Source organism: Petromyzon marinus, chromosome 10 (genome assembly GCF_048934315.1).
Source record: "Petromyzon marinus isolate PM22_M1 ecotype Great Lakes invasive population chromosome 10, UKy_Petmar_22M1.pri1.0, whole genome shotgun sequence".
Taxonomy (NCBI): Eukaryota; Metazoa; Chordata; class Hyperoartia; order Petromyzontiformes; family Petromyzontidae; genus Petromyzon; species Petromyzon marinus.
In genome coordinates this window covers 9,419,473-9,444,480 of record NC_133676.1, presented here as the reverse complement: position 1 = coordinate 9,444,480, position 25,008 = coordinate 9,419,473, and the positions used below count along the sequence as shown (strand labels likewise).

The 25,008-nt window shown below is 49.7% G+C and overlaps 1 protein-coding gene across 1 annotated transcript in view; it reads left to right on the top strand.

The window, feature by feature from the left end:
* Positions 1–3: 3 nt before the first annotated feature.
* The window catches only part of LOC116940952 (uncharacterized), a 53,326-nt gene continuing 28,321 nt past the window's right edge, over positions 4–25,008 (top strand). The window contains exons 1-2 of the mRNA XM_032951385.2: positions 4–11,983; positions 23,947–24,101. Coding sequence (XP_032807276.2) covers positions 11,139–11,983; positions 23,947–24,101 — 1,000 coding nt within the window. The 5' untranslated portion in view covers positions 4–11,138. The remainder of the gene's footprint in view (positions 11,984–23,946; positions 24,102–25,008) is intronic.

The following is a 25,008-nucleotide window of genomic DNA, read 5'->3' as shown; positions in this document are numbered from 1 at the left end:
GCCCCGTGACCCACACGCCGGGGCCCATAATGAGCTGATGAATCCCACGACCACCTTCCCCTCCTGTCCACCCATGCGTTGCCTTCACCACCACCACCACCACCACGACGCACCGCGCATACACACCACGAAAATGCCCCCCTTGTACGCTCGTAGGCGCGCAAAGGGGAACATTGGTCGCGGCTCAGGTACCCGCCGCCGCGCAGGGGGTTTTGATGTTACTCGTTGTGAAAGCTATTACGCGGCCGGATTATTAGTCCCTCCTAATGATGCTGCCGGCGCGGGGCGAGCTGTCAGAGCCGGGCTGAATCACGAGCTCTCTCAGACAGAAAAATAATTGGCCGTTGCCTCCCCTGCCGGGCGCGGTGCCTCCGTAGGGAATAGCTCCGGCCGCTGCCGCCGTCCCGGCGCGCTAGGATTTGAATGCGAAAGCCGCGGATTTCACGCCCGGTGATGGGTTTTGTTATGAACTTATTTCGTGAGACAGAGAGCAAAAGGGCCATATGTATTAATCAAGGCGGAGGTGTTGCGATTCTCATTTATTTATAAATCCCCGCCTTTGTTTATGCCGCGTTTTTGATTTAGACGATTTCGGAATGTCAACGGCCTTTCCATTATCAATGTGCGGGGTTTTCCACGTGCGGCGAAGGTTGAATCAGACGTTTTGTCTTTCATCTCTGGCGTTAGACTTTTAAAGGCGTTTAAAAGCAACAGGGCTGCATTCGTCGTTGCCCGAAGTCGTCCCGTGAATGAGCCCAGTCCCCGGTTGTGATTGCCAGTGATTAATGCAGACCTAGGTATTCCAATGATCGTACATGATAGAATGTCGTCGGTTGAACGTGGCTTTGGTAGTTTTAACATGTGGTTGTAATCCACATTGGGTTGTAATCTGCAATCGATCTACTCATTATTTTTGCCAACGTGCGTTAGGGTTCCACACGTTTGTTGAGACGACGGCAAAAATATTTTAGCCAATTGTATCGGTTTCCTTTGTTGTGCATATATGCCGAAGGCTTTCCATCGACGTTATAACCTTATTTAGACAAAAGTACACTGGAAGCTTGCAAGTGGAGTGGTGACGCAGTGGTTAGTGCACTGCGTTTTGAATCCGACGAGTTCAATTCTCGCCCATGGCTAGTGTGAACGATGAGTTTTAGACATCCCGAACCCGCAATCGCCAGCCTGCTAAGTATAGTCAAATACCCTCCCCAGTAGACACGTTTTCGGGAGCCTTCATCCAGCAGTGGACTGACAGGGTAATAGCGGATTAGAGAAAAGTGTTCTTTGGCGAGCTTTGATATGGCAGAAACAAGTCGGCTTAACAGGTAACTCTTCTCTAAAAGACGTGCAGTCCACATACCCCCACTACTCACCACTTGTGAGCGCTTGCCTTGGCAGCGAGTCTCGTGAATGCAATGAACTGCAGTCCAACTATAATTCAGTCTGCTGCATCGATCTGCTATCTCTTTTTTTCTCTGAAGTCAGGTAATTGCCCGAAACGACAGCCTGCCCTTTTTTGCTGTTGTAAAGCAGTGATGAGAGGGAGGGGGGGATCGGTGGGTACTGCGTGTCGCCCATTGCTTTATTAACCCGGAGATCTAGGTGCAATGCCTAGCATAGATGGTGAGTTATATCTGAACTGGTTTTGGGTTCTGCTTATGAACGTGATGAAATATGATCACACAATCCTTGTGGCTCCACACAGCGGGGAAGAAATTCATCCAGCAGTGGATTAATAAAAGAGCTGTAGTGTGCAGGGCATGTGAATTATACTCATGTTGTTGAGAAGTTGATGCTATTGACAAATTACAACATTGTCAAGGGCGTCCCTCTTTTGTAATGCGTGCTGGGTGAGTTCACGACTTAACTCGACGCGAACCAAATGGTTCCGGTTATTCGTGTGGCAAGGAGGTTTCCATTGACAGTCGGATTGTGCCACGGTCAGAATATAGCCGAAAAACTATTCTTGAATCGCCCCGTACGGAGTTTTACCACCTCGTGTACCCAGCTTTCCTCCCACGTGTGCCAAACGCTCATTGTTAGAATTAGACAAAAATCTCAAATGCGAAACCCTCCTGTAGGTTTACCAGTATATTATCCAGTTGCGTTGACAGTGGCGCATGCGAACATTTTTTGCGTGCACATTCAAAACAATTCATGGCAACGGTGTGTGTGGCAACAGTACGTGCGTGCAAGTACTGTCTCCTACTATCAGTGAAGCGAATCGACTGGATGTCTAAACTCAATGTGCCCTTGTTAACATTGCTATTTCCATATGACAAGAAGAAGTTAACCATTGTTTCTCTTCTGTCTACACTGAATACGGGTCGTTGCCCGAAACGTTAACCTATCATGAGCAGGGTACTGTAATGATAAGGCCCTTTGTGGTTGTAGAGTATCGGCAAATCATGTTCCCTCTCCCCTCTTGCCCTGCGCATACACCCCGCCATCCCGTGGGTGTCAGTGCAGTTACACCGCCTGCACACTCGACAGCTAAACCATCAATCTGAAATGTACCTTAAATTTAGCATAACTCAACGCATCTCCACATCCATGCTTTCCTACCTCTGCACTTCATGTAAATACATTTTTATTGTGTTCACTCTTTCTTTAAAGACGTGTCTTGAAAATGCCCACACATGTTTTGCGACGCGTATTCAGTAACTTTTACAAGCGCTATTCTAATCCCTTGAGTTCTTTCACATTCTTGGCCCATGGTTGTGTGCACATCTTGAACAAACAAAACTAATCACGAACTATACAAAAGGACAAGGGTTGACAAGTTTAGGTAGACCTCGGAGGCCTTACCATCACAAACACGACAAGGTTGACTGAGATTTAACCACCCTATGATCGAAGCATCTTCTACCATCGCGCCTAACACCCTGTGTGCCACGCCCCCCTTCCTGAACCTTCTCGCTGACTTTGGACGCTCGCTCCACCAGCAGACTGCCATTCTCTTCCGTCACCTGATCACGCTCCTATTCTCGATCATTCCCGTAGCCACCAGTCCCTTTGTACTGCAAGCTGACACCCCTAACATTACCTCCCGTGGCCACTAGTCCCTTCAAACTGTAGGCTGACTCTCCTGTCATTACCTCCCGTGGCCACTAGCCCATTCACACTGCAGGCTGACTCTCCTGTCATTAATTCCCATGGCCACTAGTCCATTCGCACTGCAGGCTGACTCCCCCGTCATTACCTCCTGTGGCCACTAGTCCATTTGCACTGTAGGCTGACTCCCCTGTCATTACCTCCAATGGCCAATAGTCCATTTGCCCTGTGGGCTGACTCCCCTGTCATTACCTTTCATGGCCACTAGCCCATTCGCACTGCAGACTGACTCCCCTGTCATCTCCTCCCGTGGCCACTAGTCCATTTGCACTGCAGGCTGACTCTCCTGTCATTACCTCCGTGGCAACTAGTCCATTCGCACTGCAGGCTGACTCCCCTGTCATTACCTCCTGTGGATACGAGTAAATTCGCACTTTAGGCTGACTCCCCTGTGATTAATTCCTATGGCCACGAGCTCATTCACACTGTGGGCTGACTCCCCTGTCATTACCTCCCGTGGCCACTAGTCCATTTGCACTGCAGGCTGACTCTCCTGTCATTACCTCCGTGGCCACTAGTCCATTCGCACTGCAGGCTGACTCCCCTATTATTAACTCCCGTGGATACTAGTCAATACGCACTGTAGGCTGACTCCCCTGTCATTAATTACCGTGGATACTAGTAAATTCGCACTGTAGGCTGACTCCTCTGTCATTAATTCCCGTGGCCACTAGTCCATTCGCACTACAGGCTGACTATCCTGTCATTACCTCCCGTGGTCACTAGTCTATTCACACTGCAGGCTGACTTCCCCATCATTACCTCCTGTGGCCACTAGTCCATTCACACAGCAGACTGACTCCCCTGTCATTACCTCCCGTGGCCACTAGTCCATTTGCACTGCAGGCTGAATCTCCTGTCATTACCTCCTGTGGCTACTAGTCCATTCACGCTGCAGGCTGACCCCTGTCATTACCTCCCTTGGCCACTAGCCCATTCGCACTGTAGGCTGACTCCCCTGTCATTGCCTCCCGTGGCCACTAGTCCATTCGCACTGCAGGCTGACTCTACTTTCATTACAGTTCACATTCTTTGGTTCTTTCGATAAAATCACATAGATAGAAAAATAATTATAAAAAATAAAGTGAATGAAAGTAAAATAGAATGAAATAACAACAAAAACATTAAAGTAGACTGTAACCTGGTTCTTAATCGGAGTGAGTGTACTGGCAGTTTATAATGTAGAATGTAGCCTGTTTTTTAAGCTGGTAAGCATATTGGCAGTCTATGATGTACACTGTAGCAATGGTCATTAAACTGAGTGAGTGTACTGGCAGTCTATAATGTAGATTGTAGCCTGTTTTTTAAGCTAGTAAGCATATTGGCAGTCTATAATGTAGACTGTAGCCTGGTTCAGTAATTTAAATATAATAAAAAAATAAAATTATTATTATTACAGTGCAGTACTGTAGTGTTGTTATTATGAACAGATGTCCATTATTGATATGAAAATGAGAGCACACGTTGAGCGTTATCCTGCACTGTAGTGACCTTGAAGTGCAGTGCTGCTACCTAATAAACAATCCTACATTGAACATTTGAACGTATTGGCAGTACACTGGTGGTGCGCGGTCTATAAAAACAAATGTTTCGCAATCAATTTTTTTCCTCGATTCGCAACCCTGGTCAGAAAATCTTGCGGGGTGGTGGTGGTGGTGCGTCAAACTCAGTTCTCATGATGTCGAAGCTGTTTCGGAAGACGAATGTTTATGAGCGACTGAACATGAAGCTTCACGGCCTGATGACAATTGGCTGCTCCGTGGTCCAAAGGCAGATTTAATCGTGCCCTGGACTTGGTGAAACGGTTCCTCGAGTCAACGATCAATAAATAATTCTTTTTTTAGCACGTCTCAGTAGACTAAGTAAATTTTCGAATCGCGTCAAACTTGGCGACAGGGTCAATTAAAGAATAATACGCAGATTTGCTTACTTAAATTTAGATTTTAGACTGTTTTATGAGGACCGGTGTGTTATGCTGCACCGGTGTACCACCAATACATCAATGTGTCATGTCGGAACATGAATAGCTTGTGACCATCACGCACAATGCGTCCCATCTCGTCACATCTCGGAAGCTGAGCAGAAATTTGAGCCTGGATCCATCCTTGGATGAGCAACCGCCACGCATAACAGGTTGCTGTCGACCGCGTGGTGGACAGCAGAGGGCAGTGATGGCGAAATCAATTGTTGAACGGTACTTCTATGCCTTCACGCCTTCAACCAGCACGTACTCACCATCGTGGTGAAGTATGGTTAAATAAACCCCCCATGCTGTGCGGGTCGTGGGGGAGGCTCTTAGATTGACAAATAAGAGCGGGTGTGCATTCACAACGTGTAAATGCATTGTCTTATGCATTCATTTGTTTCCAGGGATTAATTTCAACATGGAGCTCCAGAAAATTCTGGGCTGAGCTCCGAAAACTATCTCCGCGGGGTCTGGGGGATGAGTGGGTGGATGGGGGGAGGTGGGACCCTGGAAATATAATATGAGAAATTAATCTGTGGTTGTTTCCACAATGTAAGAACGCCACCACTAAGGGAAGGAATTTTACGGCCAATATGTTCTGCTACGAGGCTGTGTGAATGGTGAAATTGGTGAGTTATTTCTAACGGGATGCAATACGATAAGTAAATGCATTATTAGATGGCGTCAGATGAATTACTACATCATCGAAATATTGCCAAATGTATGTATTGTTGTTATGCCCACTAGTAATCTGTTCATATCTCGTAGAATTTTCCCAGGTCTATTTAAACAAGAAATCAGACAACAAATCTCAACGGGTAGACTGCTGCTCTACTCTGGTTAAGTAAGTAAAGAAATATTGTGCATATTCATATTTTGAAGTTAGGGTTTCCGATATAGATGCCTTTGTTCCCGGAAGTATTTAATTTGAGGTATTAACGTTACGCTTGAAGTGGCACAACAACATGATATCACTCGGCGCATGACGTGTAACGTCGAAAGACGTTGCCACACAATGACGTGATTGGATGGGGCATTGAGGCTTACGTGAGTTGTTTTATCGCCGTCTTTGTCTACTTGTTTTAGGCGACTCGTTGATCAATGTAGTTTTTTTTTTACGTGACGTGGCCTAGCGTCAGCGTGTTCGATGCTTGTCACGGAGGTTCGCAGTTCGAATCCACCGGCCGCCCTGATTATTACCATGGGTGTAATAAGCGTAAAAATACGCGCCGTCTGCTTCATAGTGGACGTTAAAGAGCCCCTGACGTCGTTCGCAAGAGTAGGCCATTGTGCGCAGGCTTAATGGTTCCAAATTTAAAGATTACCCGCAAATTACTGCAATATGAATGTATGAATGTACATAGCAAACCATCACCTCCTACTACAAATGCTTGGCAGGACCTTCCTGGCAACTAAAACGGAGTCATGCGACTCAGTAGTGAGGCTTTCCTGGGTTAGTCCAATTTGAATAGTAATAGGCCAGGATCCTAGTAGCAACACAACTGTACAGTAAAGTCTCGCTAATGTTGCTAGATGCGGTGTGTCGGGTGATGAAATACATGTGTTCGGGTGGCCCACTGAACAGGCGCGGCTTGAATTAATCCCTGAGGACACGGGAAATCTGCGTTAACGACTCTCGTGCTAGGAACCATGCTCCGAACATGGATGAAGACACACCTCGAGGAATAGGAGGAGGCTCACGTGACAGATTGATTACAATTTCACTGACAAACGATCGTCACGCCACTGAGTTCACTGAAATCGGGCAAACATCCACATTTACGGACTCACGGCTCTATGATGTAACAATCTACCTGACAGCATGCACCTTGCACACGAGCTGATGTCTTTCGCACCGTACGTAGCCAACCGTGCTAATCGTTTAGAAATGATTTTTCAATCTATAGATTTAAAAGCGCATAGCTCCAGTGGCTTCCAAATGTAGGAAGGAAGAGCGTTCCAGACGGCCGCAGAAGTGCATCTGAAAGCGCGCGACGCGGTGACCGTTTTTGTTCAATGACGGGCGCCACAATTATTATCACTGTAATTAATAGAGATTATCTCTCTACGCTATGGGTGTGTTTAGTTTTTGTCGTATAATTCGTGCTCGAGCACCACTGCCAACGCAGTATCACACAAGATAGAATGGCGCTGAGCTATCGGTGAATTATTATGAGGTGCGTATGCGCTTTTTCAGAGGACCCATGTCCTTTTACACACCTGCACGCAAAGTGTCTTGAACGGATATATAATTGAATTGAATACGCGCGCGCGTGTGTGTGTGTCTGTGTCGAGAAACGCGAATATGACCTTGTCTAAAATTAATTATCCGTATGTATTAGGAAAAAAAACGCGGCTGATGGGGAAAAGTTTCGGCATTAATTGCCCTTTATCAACCTTTGACTTGAAAACTGTCACGTGCGCCTGCCTCCTCGGTAGTGGTGGTGTGTGTGTGTGTGGCTCAGAATAAAGACGCCGCTAATAATCTCCTGACATTAATGAGCTCATTTGCATATGCGAAGGAGGCCAGCTTTAATTAGTTACGGAATTCATCGGCCCAATTAACGGCTGTAACCGATCATTTTGGGAGGATTGCACTCGCGACTTCGCTTCTTGCAGCTCTGCCCCCTGGCTGCTTGCGCTACTGGAAAGGATTTTTCAACACCGCAGCGTCGTGCCGGAAAAAAACCCCACAACAAAAACACACGTGCCAACCGTTCTTCATTCATGTCTATTAGTTCAACGTAAATCAGTCAGATCGATTGACGATCCAGCACACACGTTTACTTAAACACGCCAGTCACTCGCTCACCGTTGGTCAGTCACTTACATAGCGCTCTTCTATCGCTACTACCATGGTGACTTCACCCGTTGCTTCATCCTCCCCCTCCTCCCATGTTGAGAACTCGGTTTAACCTGATTGGCTGTTTTGGCTCGTCCACACAGTTGGTTCAACCACCAAACTGCAGATCACAAAAAATATTTTGGCTGCTTCTTCCCTCGCACTTGTCCACCTTGGAATGCCCTCCCATCGTCTCGTCACCCAAGCTCTTGCGCAATCCAAGAGACGTGTTCAACCTTATCTATTACAACTTTCAAAAGTGATGGTTGCCACCGTTGGCGTTTTGGGGCCTTTGAGATGATGTTTAGTAACCGTGATATTACAACAACAAAAACGAGGTAAGATCCCATTTTGAGACGACTCGCCTCGTTTTCAAAGGAGATCCTCATTCAGCGCGTTCCGGGATTGAAGGCCCCTTGTTTTAATCCACTGCTGGATGATGAAGTCCCCACGCCGTGTCGGTAGTGGGAGGTATTTGATCGCCCTTCAGCACGATGGACAGTGCGGGCTTATGAAGTGGGTTGCGGAGTCGGGCCCCGTTCAGATATCACTTGTCACTGATGTCAGCCATGGCAGGGAATCGAACTCAGGTGGCTATGTTTGTAGAGAAGTGTGACAACCACGGCGCAACGGGCATTCCTGTCGTGTCCTGAAAATAAAATTAGTCGGAATAATTCCAGTATTTGCATTGGGATATTTAGCCAAGTCAAGTGAAATGAGTGAGGGTACTAATGTGTTTAGGTGAATTTGTGATGAAGGTATTCTTTGGGTCTTTCGGTAAGGTCACATAGATAGGTTCTTTGAATGCCTGTAGTCACGAAAACTTGAAGTTGCGATGAAGGTGTTTGTCTGCTCAGCCTCCTGCTATAAGGGGGCACATTATCACCAACGCTCCCTCCCCGATGTCACGTAGCGGCCCTATTTCAACCCATACCGCTAATGGAGAGAAATGTTTAGATGCAGCCGCTTTCCGGATCCACTGCTGGATGACTGCCTCCCTACGCCGCATGAATTATGGGGGTGTTCCTTCTCCATGCTGGTCAGTGCGGGTGAGTAAAGACGATGAGCGTAGATTGTGTAGCATAGAAGACTTTTGTTACACTGCACTCTGCTGACAACGTATACCCTCCCAGCAGCCTACAACACCTGTTTCATGTGTTGCGGTCGCCCATCCATCCAATAACGATTCAGGTTTAGGCCTGCTTAGCTTCCGAGATCTGACCAGATCGAGTGATTTAGTCAAACCAAGATGTGTTATCCGGAACCGCGCGTCTAAGCCCAACAGATGAGCCACCTGACCGCCAACGCGTCCTAAACTACGGGTGCAGGAGTAGCCTCCGTTGCGAGTGTACAATGTTGCCCAGTAAGATGTATTCAGTTATTTTCATAATTGCAATTTATATAGCCGGTTGAGCTGCGGTTTTGCAACGTTGGCACCGCATCGCTTGTGTGCTTACCTTGCGCAAGTGTTTTTTTATTATTATAAATCAATAAAAACACGCGAACGCTTGAGCGTTCTGCACGAGCACGGAGTAACGGCAGCAGCTTTGGGCACGAGCAGAGTGCCGAGATGTTGGCGAACGCGTGGGTCGCCAAAGCCGCGCGGGCTCGACACGTGGAGGTTCAGAGGGTGCGAGAAGTCACGCGCTAACACATTCGCACACTTGCACGCGTTTTTTTTTTTGCGTGTTCAGTTTATTTTTTTTATCGACGTAGCTCAAGCTTATGTCTAATTATAATTCTCTTCGGCAAAAAAAAATATATAAAATGACACCTTTCTGGACACACCGTGCATTTTAGAACTGGCGTTGACTGATACGTGTATTTCACTCGTAAGCTATACTCCCTCTCCTCCTCCCCCGTGCAAGCATGACGGTGGGGGCATAGCCCCCTGGACTGACAAACACCCGCGCTCGCATGGAGACATCGAGAGAGGCTCGGCAGTGTTATTTCTGTGCCGGATTAAGCGCGCGGTGATACTGTGGCTTGGTTGTCCATCCCCAACGCTCGCTCGCTCGCTCGCTCCCCATCCGCCAGGGCCGCTTCAGCTTAATTCAAGCACGAAACGGTGTGATGGTAAAACAGAGGAAGAAAAACTGACCGTGAACTGGAATCCACCGTGAGATTTAGACGGTGAAATGCGTCGACGGTCAACACAGTGGTATAGGTTAACGGTGATAAAGGTTCCTAAGAGCCCGTAGCGGAATGTGCAAGCTTTCCGTGGGCTTCGGTGTCACACTCGACGGGAGGCGAGCTACACGGTTCGCCGATGTTGTTTGGAGCGCACATTTGTAAGTGCGCATTGCGAGACTTGGGGCAATTATACAGAACTTTACGATGAGCTTTCCCTATGAGTAAAACCAATCTACCTCGGTGATAGTGTTTTTGTGAACCCAGTTTTGATTTAAAAAAAAATAGTTGTTGGGTTTGTATCTCCTGTGGATATTGTATGCGTAATAGACTCGACTGTGTTTGTGCAAAGTGTGCGCTCTGTAGCCTTTGTAGAACACGATTAGAATCAAGTCGAATATCACAATCTTCCTCCACATGTACAGTATGTATGAACTTCTTTCGCTCAGTGCGTAGCCAAATGTGTTCATCGGAGGTGTGGGGATTAGGTACACAGAGATATTCCAAGTAGCCATATCTGGCCAGAATTCTTTAAGAGCAAAACCACTTTGCGGTTGATTTTTGCAAAACAAACAAGATTATTATTGTTTTTTCCCCAATAGCTGTTCGTACATTTGTGTTTATGCAAAAAAATAAAAAATACACGTTTCAGTGTGTTATTACGCGTGTCTCCACCGACGCCCGGGGTTAGACAATTCAGTTTTAATTAATGTTGTTAGGCTTAAAAAAAAGAGTCAGTTTGTTTAATGCTATATTTCATTCTGACAACCATTTATTGCGAACGACGATTAAAAAAAACAAATCTTCGATCACGCCACCGTGGCCGCACTGCGCGGTTGACTCACGATGAGCTCACCCTCGCAGCATCCACCAAACCTGCACGACCACCCCCCGCCAAGTTCCGGTAACACGAGGCTCCGAGGGTAATGGAGCGAGGTGACAGCTGACCAATGGAGCAGGGCTGTGCTATATGAGTCGCGTGTGTGTACGCGTGCCTGTGTGTGCCTAGCTGTGTGTGTGTGCACGTGTGTGTGTGTTTTCCTCTCTCTCTCTCTGTCTGCCCTCTGTGTGGCTGGAGGGAGAGGCATGAAAGAGCACGGATCGTCCACCCAGTTGCCCAGAGTCGGGCATTTGCCCTCCCCGCTCGCGAGGATGCAGCTGGCACATCAAGCCTACTTCGCTCCCTGTTCATCATCCTCCTCCTCCTCGAGCATGGCGTCGGGTTTTCCCACTTTCTCGACGCGCTTACATCACCAGCCCGGCCTCGAGGTGGAACTTTCTTGGAGGGACGAGCCCGGCTCCTCCCCGAACACAATCACAGTCGACTCGCTCCACAGACTGGGACTCGGCATGAGCGCGCAGGCGGGGGCGTTCCCTTTTGCGGCTCCAAAGGAGGTGGTGGCGGTGGAAGAAGCGCAGCAGCATCATCATCATCAGCAGCAGCAGCAGCATCATCTTCAGCAGCAGCAGCAACAGGGCAGAGTCCCGCTCCTCTTTGGCGATCTCAGCTGCGACACGCGACACACGTTCGAAGACACCGCCGATAGATTCGCCTTGGCTCCGGCTGCCCCTGCGCCAAGCGCGGGGGTCATGTTCCCATACGTGGGGCAGCAGGTGGCGGGGCCGCCCGCCTTCACCATGGGCAGCCCCGGCCGCTACATGGGCCCGCAGTCGGTCCTGTCGGGCGGCCCCTACGGCACCTTCCTGGCGCCTCCACCACCGCCGTCTTCGTCGTCGTCACAGCCCTTCTCCGGGTACACCTACCCGCAGCAGTACCCGCACGGGTACCACCAGGGTGGCTCCTTCTACTCGCTGGGGCCACCGCAAGCGGGGCTGGTGCCGGGCAAGGCGCACGTGTATCTGTGCAACCGCGCGCTGTGGATCAAATTCCACCGCCACCAGACGGAGATGATCATCACCAAGCAGGGCAGGTGAGCGCGCGACAGAGTCGATGTCGAGCCAAGCCGGGGACCGTCTGTCTCCCGCACAGCCCCGTTGCGTTGGTGGTTGGGAGGGGGCTGCAGGCACCCCCCCCCCCCCAAAATGAAAATTTAGCTTCCTCCGACGCAACATTCTTATAGCCAGTTAACAGACAAGCTCGACATCGCAGCCTTTCAATGTATATATACAGGGGGTGAGCGCTAGAGCAATATTCATGAGACAGAAGCCGATCATATATCATCACTAATTCTGTTTTTTGTCTTTAATATTGGTTTAGCTTTGACCGTGTAGTACTTCTCCCCTTTGAGTTTGTGTAATGCCCCCCCTCCCCCTTTAAACAAAGTCACACTACGACAGCATTGCGCCACAATCAGTCTTACGACGTGTACAGAAGCAGCCAATGATCAATTCTAGTCGGGTCTGTTCTGGCCAGCTGCCCGGAGTAATTTTTTGTTGTTTATATATATATGTAATTCAGCATCCGGCACACCGCATCCAATATACATCTCGCTGTGGATGCTATTCCCGTGCCACTTCAAGTCTGCCTAGCGACCCATCGGAAAGTGGTGAACGAAAGTAGTCAACGCGTTCTCGAACCGTGTTTGAGACCACAACGCATGTGCGCGCGTTTGCAGCGATTTGCGGCGCGAGTTCATTACGCGCCTCTCTCGATCCTGCGACGTAACGGTCCCAACCTTAGCATCTACACACGGGCTGATTTCAACGTTGCGGGGAGAGAGGAAGGGTGAGTGTGGAGGGGGGGGGGGTGGTTAGTCATCGAGCAGTGGATTGATCATGGCTGATGATTATTATTGTAATCGTATGATTAATATAACGGTGAGTATGGGGCAATAATATCGGGACACCTGCAACGTTGCATGCATCCATACGCACGTGCGCTGTTTATCTACAGCGGGCATGCGAGTGTTACATGTCGGCTGTGCGCGCGTATGTGTGTGTATATTCATACGGTATGTACGATTTTATATATTACGCGTTGTGTGAGTGCAAGATATTCACGAACGAGTTAAGTTGTTCGTGCTTCTTAGTGGAGGAAACCTCTATGTCTATCTGTGTAAGGTAGACATTTATAAACTAATATTATTAAACTCGCCTATCGAATATGATTTTTTTTATATACCATTTCGTGAGACAATGTTAGTATATTAACAGACACGTCGTATTATAACATTAAAAAACAAAATTACATAATGGCTCATCAGCATATCAGCTTTCCGAGCCAGTGTTTTCCAGCAGAATGTTGTTGAAGCTGGGGAAAGAAAAAAGAAACACTAGGGCTGGCTTTGACTTTTGTGGGTCTCATCGGCAGAGGTGTGTCCCGTTTATTTTATCAAAAGAATGAGAAACTGTAAGATTTCGCACCTCCGATTAGCACGGTTGGATACGTACGGTGCGAAAGAAGTTCAACGTATATACATCGTGTGTGTGTGATATTAATAGGCTCATTTGTATCACGCTACTTGCAAAGACTCCCGCTACTTATACCTGCCGCTGACATTCTCTCTTGGTCTCTACTTTAAACAACAACAACAAAAGCCCCCAGCGCTCACCTCGAAGCAAACACTTCACGGTTCGATTCCCGATACGGCGGCGCGGTAAGAATGTGGCGGTGATGACAAAGGGCTCGCCGTTCGGTGTCATGTGGACGTCAAGGGATCGATGCTGTCGTGATTATCAAGAGATGACCACTGCGCGCCTCACAATTGCCTTAGTCTGCCGAGTTTTTATTTTTTTATCCTGATGCCAAATTAATTGTACAAAGTTGGAAGTACTGCCTCCTACTTTAACGCCAGTTACCGGGGTATCCCTTTGCAATTGAGACAATGGACGACATAAAACATCAATTGAATCATGTACTGTACAAAACCTATGCTCTTTGGATGATATTGGTCTGCATAGCTATTAGGCGGATGGTTAAAACATATTTTGATCGTACGTGAAAACACAGCACGGAGGTCCGGGTCTACGCTATTTCATCAATATTCCGCGCATCTCCACTCACTCACCCACACAGACAAATACCCGTATAGCCTGAACAGACTGATGGGGCAAGTGCTGTTAGCGAGCACCTATGAAGGCCGGAACGGTACAGGAGGAGGTGGATGGCCAGCAACCACGCCCGACTGCCTTTGTCTCCCCAGTGACGATGTTTACACACCGCACCGTGTACCTTTTTGAAGCTGAGTCGACCTAGGGGAGGGCCCAGGACCGGTTCAGATAATCGTCACCGGTGTTCGCCGTGAGTGGGAATCGAACCCGTGTCGCAGAGTTCGTAGCGCAGCGCGCTGACCGCGACACTACCGCTCCCCACACACCCACACAGACACACACTCACCGGCACACTCATCCACACACCCACCTGCACGCCTCACACTCACCTGCACTCCTCACCCGGACACTCACCTGCACACTCACCTGCACACCTCACCCACACACTCACCTGCACACTCACCAACACACTCAACTGCACACTCACCCACACACTCACCTGCACGCCTCACCCACACACTCACCTGCAAACTCACCCACACACTCACCTGCACGCCTCACTCACACACTCACCTGCACACTCACCCACACACTCACCTGCACGCCTCACCCACACACTCACCTGCACGCCTCACCCACACACTCACCTGCACGCCTCACCCACACACTCACCTGCACACTCACCCACACACTCACCTGCACGCCTCACCCACACACTCACCTGCACGCCTCACCCACACACTCACCTGCACACTCACCCACACACTCACCTGCACGCCTCACCCACACACTCACCTGCACGCCTCACACACTCACCTGCACACTCACCCACACATTCACCTGCACACTCACCCACACACCGACCCACACACTCACCCACACACTCACCTGCACACTCACCCACACACTCACCTGCACAATCACCCACACACCGACCCACACACTCACCCACACACTCACCTGCACACTCACCCACACACTCAACTGCACGCCTCACCCACACACTCACCTGCACGCCTCACCCACACACTCACCTGCACACTCACCCACACACTCACCTGCACGCCTCACCCACACACTCACCTGCACACTCACCCACACACTCACCTGCACACTCACCCACACACTCACCTGCACACTCACCCACACACTCACCTGCACACAACAACAACAACCGCCATTCGCCACTAAGTGGAGGTGACGTCACCACGACGACGCTTGTGCCAGGCCATGTGCACCCTGAGGCCACGTGAAGTGTCGAACGCCCGCTGGCAGGAGGTCACGGGGCAGACCCAGGTGCCACGGGTCGACTGACTGAGATGACTGGCTGATGCACCACCTGTGCCCCCTACTGTACCAACCTGCTGTGCTTTAGCCACCCGGCGCTCCGCTCGTTGTTGTGAGCGTCGCTCCTCCGCCCTCCGTTGTTGTTGGAGGGCGACTGCCTCCAACTGCCCAGTAGCGTCCTTCACGAGCCTCCTCCACAGAGGCCGATCTTGACACCGCTGGTACCAGTCATCGGCATGTCCACTCAGCTCCACGTCCTCCTGTACCACATCACTCCATCTCTTCTCTAGCCTGTGCCGCGCCCGTTTAGCCCCCTCGATCCGGCCGAACAAAAGCTGTTTCGGCATGCGGTGGCTGGGCATGCGGGCTACATGACCCAGCCAACGCAGCCTTGCCTGCCGGAGAAGCTCACCGATGGGACCTTGCCCAGATCCTCACACAATCCAGCCTGGTTAAACCCAGGATGAATCGTAGGCAGGCCAGCCTAAATGTTTCTAACCGGCGAAGATGTTCCATTAAGGGGGTCCACGTGTCGCAAGCGTAGAGAAGGGAGGGAATGACCGTGGCTGAGAAGACCTGAAACTTAGTGCGGAGCGACAGACCAGGTAGCTTCCACACAGCGTTACGCAACCGATGAAAAGATATTGCCGCTCGACTGATTCGGAGTGAGACCTCTGCTGTTAAACTGGAGCCGGTCATAAGCACACTGCCCAGGTATGGGAAACTCTCCACTCTCTCCACAATTGCCCCATCACCGATTGGGAGTTGTGGGGGTGGAGTGTACGATGGTACAAAATACCCAGGCAGGTGCTTAGTTTTGGTGGGACTGATGGTAAGGCTCCATCTCTGAGTGGCACGCTCCAGTCTCAGCAGCAGCGTCTCCAACTCCTCCTCTGAATGAGCAGCTATTACCAAATCATCGGCATACATAACGTGGTTGAGCAATAGGGAGCCATCCCTTGACCGCACCCGGGTGTGTGGGTGTGTGTGTGTGTGCACACACACACACTCACCTGCACGCCTCACCCACACACTCACCTGCACGCCTCACCCAGACACTCACCTGCACGCCTCACTCATACACTCACCTGCACACTCACCCACACACTCAACTGCACGCCTCACCCACACACTCACCTGCACCCTCACCCACACACTCACCTGCACACTCACCCACACACTCACCTGCACCCTCACCCACACACTCACCTGCACGCCTCACCCAGACACTCACCTGCACGCCTCACTCATACACTCACCTGCACACTCACCCACACACTCACCTGCACACTCACCCACACACTCACCTGCACCCTCACCCACACACTCACCTGCACACTCACCCACACACTCACCTGCAGGCCTCACCCACACACTCACCTGCACACTCACCTACACACTCACCTGCACACTCAGCCACACACTCGCCTGCACGCCTCACCCACACACTCACCTGCACACCTCACCCACACGCTCACCTGCACACTCACCCACACACTCACCTGCACCCTCACCCACACACTCACCTGCACACTCACCCACACACTCACCTGCACGCCTCACTCACACACTCACTCGCACACTCACCCACACACTCACCTGCACCCTCACCCACACACTCACCTGCACACTCACCCACACACTCACCTGCACGCCTCACTCACACACTCACCTGCACGCCTCACTCACACACTCACTCGCACGGGCTAACTACGAGGCGCGATATTTGCGCGTGAGAGCAACCTGCTCTCTCTCCCCGTCACTTCACGAATCGATTGATAACGAGGTCGGTGTTATTAAAAAAATATATAGATTACTTATTTTTTATTTCAATTATTACTGCCGAGTACATACTGTGGTTGTGTAGTTGCTGTGGTTGTTGTTATTGAATGGAGAAAACGTACCAAATCATCATGTTCGTGAAGGTATCGCGTGAAGAGGTGAAAGGCGGAGACTTTGAACACGAAATGAAGTGATAGCCCAACCTCGACCTATATACACGAATGTAAATCATAAGTACGATAATAAACTGAAATTCATATACAGCCCTCGGTCAATTCACTGTTTAGGTGAAGCCGACTCCCCCATGAAGTGTCAGTCGTGTTTGTTTGACCATACTTCACCACGGAATGTAACTGCAGGGACGTACATTACTGCATTATTATCACCATCATCAAAACAAACGAATGCACACATCGTTGGGCAGCGGGTCAGCCCTCTGGTATATATTGCCGAATGGTTGGTTTAATAGTTAAAATGACGTTCGCTGCAATGTGTTGCATCTTCAGCCGCTCTGAGACTATCACCAAATCTCTGCGTGGAGGCGATTTTACTGACGCCGTATTTAAAATATCGCTTTGTACGCCATACATTCCGATTCGTAATGATATCTGTACCGCAGCACGATAGCAGCAACAAAAACACGCATTTAAATGTATAGACAACACATACAGTATATTATGGTGTTATCTATATTATGCCATATATATCTATATATATGAGCACCGCGTCGAATAGACGTGACACTGGTTTGGTTTAAATTCGTAAATCCGACCGCGCTTATATATAATAGAATTACATTCGTAAATAACACGGTCTTGAAATAAAATATATATATAATCGGCGACGTTTCGGGCAATGGCCCTTCTTCATAGCACATCAACGTCACATAGTTTCTTCAGAGAACACCGTGAATGTGCTATGAAGAAGGGTTATTGCCCGAAACGTCGCCTATTATATGTTGATTTTATTTAAAGTCCGCAGTGTTATTGACGAATTTGTTTTATTTTTTGTTAACCGTGCGTGTGCATCGCTGCCAACGCAACAGCAACAAATTATTTGCTTATAAGTGATGAGAATAATAATTGTGATTGTGCTCAGAACTTGTAACGGGCAGTGGTCAAATGTAGGATTACATTCCGTGTGTGTGTATGATCACAATCCCCCAACGCACGTACTTGTGTGTACACATATATGCACATTATGTACAGGTAAATTTGGTTTACATTGTATGCAATAGTCTCAAGGCATTTGAAGAGCTGTGGCGCAGTGTTTGGCGCTTTCGCACCGAAATTGTCAACCAGAGTTCGATTCCCCGCCACGGCTAACATCCTTGGCAAGTCATATCTCAACCGTGCCGGGCAACGCGCCCTCCTTTGCCAATCCGCGCTGACGAGCGCGGCAAAGTTTGGTCGTGACTGACACAGAGCAAAGTAGGGCTTCATCCAGCAGTGGATTGACAAAGAACTCCGAAAGTATGATTTAGTACGTAATGGATGGAAAACGTCGTCCATAAATCAAATGCTCGATATGCAATGTGCAAGGGAAGCACGTGCGTGGACTGGCGCGCGCGTGCGGTGCGTTCCAGCCTCATTTCACGACGCGATCTTTCTCGCCGTCATCACGATCAGCGTCGCCGTTGCGTCGTGCGCTGCGGTGGACACGCATGCAATTACTAACACGTGGTCTCTATCTTGATTTGAAGCTTCCGTGATTGCAGGAATCCGTACTCTTTGGTTCTTTCGGTAAAGTCACGGAGTTATTTTATTTTATTTCTAACTACGTGACTTTACCGAAAGAACCAACGAGTACGTACGTGGTCTCTACTCGCTTAATATTTGATCGGTTGTTTTCTCTCGCGGCGACTGCTTCGTGAGGCTTTCATCCAACTGTGGATTCATCACGACGACGATGCTGGTTATGATTTAAAGTGCTTCGCTCGCACGGTGAATGATGAACGATTGCAATGGTGACATGGTCTAATACGTTTTGTGTGTCTACACGAAGCATGTTACATGAGCAGGATTTCAGGTGTGTGTGTGTGTCTCTAGGTAGACTCAACCTCAAATCGAGTACCTGGTGTAATGTTAAAACATCGCCACTAGGGAGACAAAGGCGTCCGCGCGTGGTGGTGCTGACCACCCACCCCGTCGCGTGCCGTGCCGGCCTTCATAGGTGCTCGTTAACAGCACTTGCCCCAACAAGCCTGTCAAGGCTACGGTTGTCTTTGCCTCGTGTCTCTCGCTCTATCTCTGTCTCTGTGTCATGTCTAAACGATGCACGCGGTCGCCTGCCGGCCAGTCTACCACGTGTTACGTGCAATTCACACGTGCGCATGTGCAGGGAGACTACACGCTGGCGATATGCACAGTGCGGGGTGATCCAGATCTTGTGCGCCTTCCAATTCATTGACCCCTGCCATGTGTTTCATTTGCATATTCATTTCTGTTTCAAGTAAACATTCCTTTAAAAATGAAAAGTTTTAAGAAGATTAAATGGGGGTCACAAGACATCTGGACCACGCTGTACGTCAAAGTGCGTGTGACCACGTTTCCCACAGCCGACACGTGTATGTAAACACACGTGGATGTAAACACACGTGGATGTAAACACACGTGTATGTACACACACGTGTATGTACACACACGTGGATGTAAACACACGTGGATGTACACACACGTGGATGTACACACACGTGGATGTAAACACACGTGGATGTACACACACGTGTATGTAAACACACGTGTATGTAAACACACGTGGATGTACACACACGTGTATGTAAACACGATTAACAGCTCCACTATCAATCCACTGCTGGACTAAAGGCCTCCTCCCCGCGCCATCTCTCACCACGCATGTCAATTGCTCATAAGCAGAATAAAACACGTTCTCTAAATGCAGTAGATCGATCGTGGCTGCCTGATGTACACTCTGTGAATGTTCTGTCAGGGCGCGAAGGCAATCTTTATTTTATCGGATAAAGGCCCACTGAGCTACATAGCTCTTTTTTTGTCAGAAGCCACCTGACCACAGATGATAGCTCAACGAAGTGGCTTATCACGTGGAAACGCATTGTGGCCAAAACACTCTCAAACGCATCTTTCTAAATGTGGAGGCAAAACCCGGAGGACTCGGAGTAAAATTCACGCGGCGACGGGGAGAGAGACACGCAAACTCCAAATACACAACAACAGGCGCCAGGGTCGGTATCGAACCCACGCCCATCCTGTAAACCAGGCGAGGTAGTTAACATCTCGCCACCGTCACGTCCTAAACGTAGCGCACATACACGTCCGAGTTGTCGCTCTTTTTGTCCCAAGGGAAGGATCGGTATGAAGTTTCCACATTGTCGATGTAGGTAGCGCGCGACACACGCAGAGAGTGCACGGGTCCCGCCGTCGGTGAACCAAGTAATTTGCCTCCCTCGGAGTATGACGACGAAGCCAACAGAAAGCGGGCAGATCTCACATCACGGGTTTAGGGGTCTTGCAAAGGAGCAGTTTCGTGCGCGGCTATTTGTGAGCGTAGCTTACGTCTGTGAGTGCAAGCTGAGCGGTGATGTGTTTGTGAATGTAGCTGAGTGTGGATGTGAATGGTGTTTGTGAATGTAGCTGAGTGTGGATGTGAATGGTGTCTGTGAATGTAGCTGAGTGTGGATGTGAGTGGTGTTTGTGAATGTAGTTGGGTGGGGATGTGAATGGTGTTTGTGAATGTAGCTGAGTTGAGATGTGAGAGTGGTGTTTGTGAATGTAGCTGAGTGGGGATTTAAATGGTGTTTGTGAATGTAGCTGAGTGTGGATGTGAATGGTGTCTGTGAATGTAGCTGGGTGGGGATGTGAGTGGTGTTTGTGAATGTAGCTGGGTGGGGATGTGAATGGTGTTTGTGAATGTAGCTGGGTGGGGATGTGAGTGGTGTTTGTGAATGTAGCTGGGTGGGGATGTGAATGGTGTTTGTGAATGTAGCTGAGTGTGGATGTGAATGGTGTTTGTGAATGTAGCTGAGTGTGGATGTGAATGGTGTTTGTGAATGTAGCTGAGTGTGGATGTGAATGGTGTTTGTGAATGTAGCTGAGTGTGGATGTGAGTGGTGTTTGTGAATGTAGCTGGGTGGGGATGTGAGTGGTGTTTGTGAATGTAGCCGGGTGGGGATGTGAGTGGTGTTTGTGAATGTAAATGGGTGGGGATGTGAGTGGTGTCTGTGAGTGTAGCTGAGTGGGGATGTGAGTGGTGTTTGTGAATGTAGCTGGGTGGGGATGTGAGTGGTGTTTGTGAATGTAGCTGGGTGGGGATGTGAGTGGTGTTTGTGAATGTAGCTGGGCGGGGATGTGAGTGGTGTTTGTGAATGTAGCTGAGTGTGGATGTGAGTGGTGTTTGTGAATGTAGCTGGGTGGGGATGTGAGTGGTGTTTGTGAATGTAGCTGAGTGTGGATGTGAGTGGTGTTTGTGAATGTAGCTGGGTGGGGATGTGAGTGGTGTTTGTGAATGTAGCTGGGTGGGGATGTGAGTGGTGTTTGTGAATGTAGCTGAGTGTGGATGTGAGTGGTGTTTGTGAATGTAGCTGAGTGTGGATGTGAGTGGTGTTTGTGAATGTAGCTGAGTGTGGATGTGAATGGTGTTTGTGAACGTAGCTGGGCGGGGATGTGAGTGGTGTTTGTGAATCTAGCTGAGTTGAGATGTGAGAGTGGTGTTTGTGAATGTAGCTGAGTGGGGATGTGAGTGGTGTTTGTGAATGTAGCTGAGTGGGGATGTGAGTGGTGTCTGTGAATGTAGCTGAGTGGGGATGTGAGTGGTGTCTGTGAATGTAGATGAGTGGGGATGTGAGTGGTGTCTGTGAATGTAGCTGAGTGGGGATGTGAGTGGTGTTTGTGAATGTAGCTGAGTGGGGATGTGAGTGGTGTCTGTGAATGTAGCTGAGTGGGGATGTGAGTGGTGTTTGTGAATGTAGCTGAGTGTGGATGTGAATGGTGTTTGTGAATGTAGCTGAGTGTGGATGTGAATGGTGTCTGTGAATGTAGTTGGGTGGGGATGTGAGTGGTGTTTGTGAATCTAGCTGAGTTGAGATGTGAGAGTGGTGTTTGTGAATGTAGCTGAGTGGGGATGTGAGTGGTGTTTGTGAATGTAGCTGGGTGTGGATGTGAATGGTGTCTGTGAATGTAGTTGGGTGGGGATGTGAGTGGTGTTTGTGAATCTAGCTGAGTTGAGATGTGAGAGTGGTGTTTGTGAATGTAGCTGAGTGGGGATGTGAGTGGTGTTTGTGAACGTAGCTGAGTGGGGATGTGAGTGGTGTTTGTGAATGTAGCTGAGTGGGGATGTGAGTGGTGTCTGTGAATGTAGCTGAGTGGGGATGTGAGTGGTGTATGTGAATGTAGTTGGGTGGGGATGTGAGTGGTGTCTGTGAATGTAGCTGAGTGGGGATGTGAGTGGTGTCTGTGAATGTAGCTGGGTGGGGATGTGAGTGGTGTTTGTGAATGTAGCTGGGCGGGGATGTGAGTGGTGTTTGTGAATGTAGCTGGGCGGGGATGTGAGTGGTGTTTGTGAATGTAGCTGGGTGGGGATGTGAGTGGTGTTTGTGAATGTAGCTGAGTGGGGTTGTGAGTGGTGTTTGTGAATGTAGCTGAGTGGGGATGTGAGTGGTGTATGTGAATGTAGCTGAGTGGGGATGTGAGTGGTGTCTGTGAATGTAGCTGAGTGGGGATGTGAGTGGTGTCTGTGAATGTAGCTGAGTGGGATGTGAGTGGTGTCTGTGAATGTAGCTGAGTGGGATGTGAGTGGTGTTTGTGAATGTAGCTGGGCGGGGATGTGAGTGGTGTTTGTGAATGTAGCTGGGTGGGGATGTGAGTGGTGTTTGTGAATGTAGCTGAGTGGGGTTGTGAGTTGTGTTTGTGAATGTAGCTGAGTGGGGATGTGAGTGGTGTATGTGAATGTAGCTGAGTGGGGATGTGAGTGGTGTCTGTGAATGTAGCTGGGTGGGGATGTGAGTGGTGTTTGTGAATGTAGCTGAGTGGGATGTGAGTGTTGTTTTTGAATGTAGCTGAGTGGGGATGTGAGTGGTGTCTGTGAATGTAGCTGGGTGGGGATGTGAGTGGTGTTTGTGAATGTAGCTGAGTGGGGATGTGAGTGGTGTTTGTGAATGTAGCTGAGCGGGGATGTGAGTGGTGTTTGTGAATGTAGCTGAGTGGAATGTGAGTGGTGTTTGTGAACGTAGCTGAGTGGGGATGTGAGTGGTGTATGTGAATGTAGCTGGGTGGGGATGTGAGTGGTGTTTGTGAATATAGCTGAGCGGGGATGTGAGTGGTGTTTGTGAATGTAGCTGAGCGGGGATGTGAGTGGTGTTTGTGAATGTAGCTGAGTGGGGATGTGAGTGGTGTTTGTGAATGTAGCTGGGTGGGGATGTGAGTGGTGTTTGTGAATGTAGCTGGGTGGGGATGTGAGTGGTGTTTGTGAATGTAGCTGAGTGGGATGTGAGTGGTGTTTGTGAATGTAGCTGAGTGGGGATGTGAGTGGTGTATGTGAATCTAGCTGGGTGGGGATGTGAGTGGTGTATGTGAATGTAGCTGAGTGGGGATGTGAGTGGTGTATGTGAATGTAGCTGGGTGGGGATGTGAGTAGTGTATGTGAATGTAGCTGGGTGGGGATGTGAGTGGTGTTTGTGAATGTAGCTGAGTGGGGATGTGAGTGGTGTTTGTGAATGTAGCTGAGTGGGGATGTGAGTGGTGTATGTTAATGTAGCTGGGTGGGGATGTGAGTGGTGTTTGTGAATGTAGCTGGGTGGGGATGTGAGTGGTGTTTGTGAATGTAGCTGAGTTGAGATGTGAGAGTGGTATTTGTGAATGTAGCTGAGCGAGGGATGTGGGGTCTCTCCGCTTCCCCGCAGGCGAATGTTCCCCTTCCTGAGCTTCACCGTGTCCGGCCTCGATCCCACCGCGCACTACAACATCTTCGTCGACGTGGTTCTTGCAGACCCCAACCACTGGCGCTTCCAGGGCGGCAAGTGGGTGCCGTGCGGCAAGGCGGACACCAACGTGCAGGGTGAGTGAGTGCGTGCGTGCGGGCGTGCGTGCGGGCGTGTCACCTGCAGCCCCAAAGTTGCTTCAGCAGCAGCAGCAACAACAACAACGTGGAGGCGAATTTAGATTGATGTTGTTGTGAGCGTACGTCGGAGTGCGTCTGTGACGAGGTGTGTGTTTGTCTGGGCGTGGTGCTGACCACCCACTCCCTCGTGTGCCATTCCGGCCTTCATAGGTGCTCGCTAACAGCACTTGCCCCAACAGTCTGTTAAGGCTACACGGGGGGATCTTTGTCTTTGTACTTCTGTAGGTGAGCGGTCGTGTAGCAGCAGTTAGCCCGTTGCGCTACGAAGCCGGCGACCCGAATTCGTTCCCCGCTCACGGTCAACATCGGTGACGATTATCTGAACGGGTCCTGAGCCTGCACGAGGTCGACTCAACCTCAATTGAGTGCCTGGTGCGCGCTAACGTCGCTTGCACCTAAACGTCTGTTCAGGCTATCCGGGAAATGGTTGTCCTGTGTGTGTTGGAGAGCATTAAAGGGATCGTGTATGTTTTAGCGTTTAGTGTGGCACTCGAAGCGCACCTAGCCTGGCACAAGCGTCGTAGGGACGCCACCCGCCTCTTTCGTGGTGAACGGCGGTCGTTCTAAACGACAACGCGAGGGAGCTGTGGTGCAGCGGTTAGCGCACTGCTCTTTCGAACGCGGCGATTCCCGCTCGCAGCCAACATTTGGTCTGGCGAATATCTTGAACCCGTCCTGGACCTCCCCCAGATTCACTCGGCCTGGTGCAGCGCGTAAAGATCAGCGCCGGGGAGACAAAGGCGGCCCGGCATCGTACTGGCCACACCACCCCGTTCATAGGTGCTCGCCAACACCACTTGTCCCACAGCCTGTTAAAGGCTACGTGGGGGATCTGTTTCTTTGT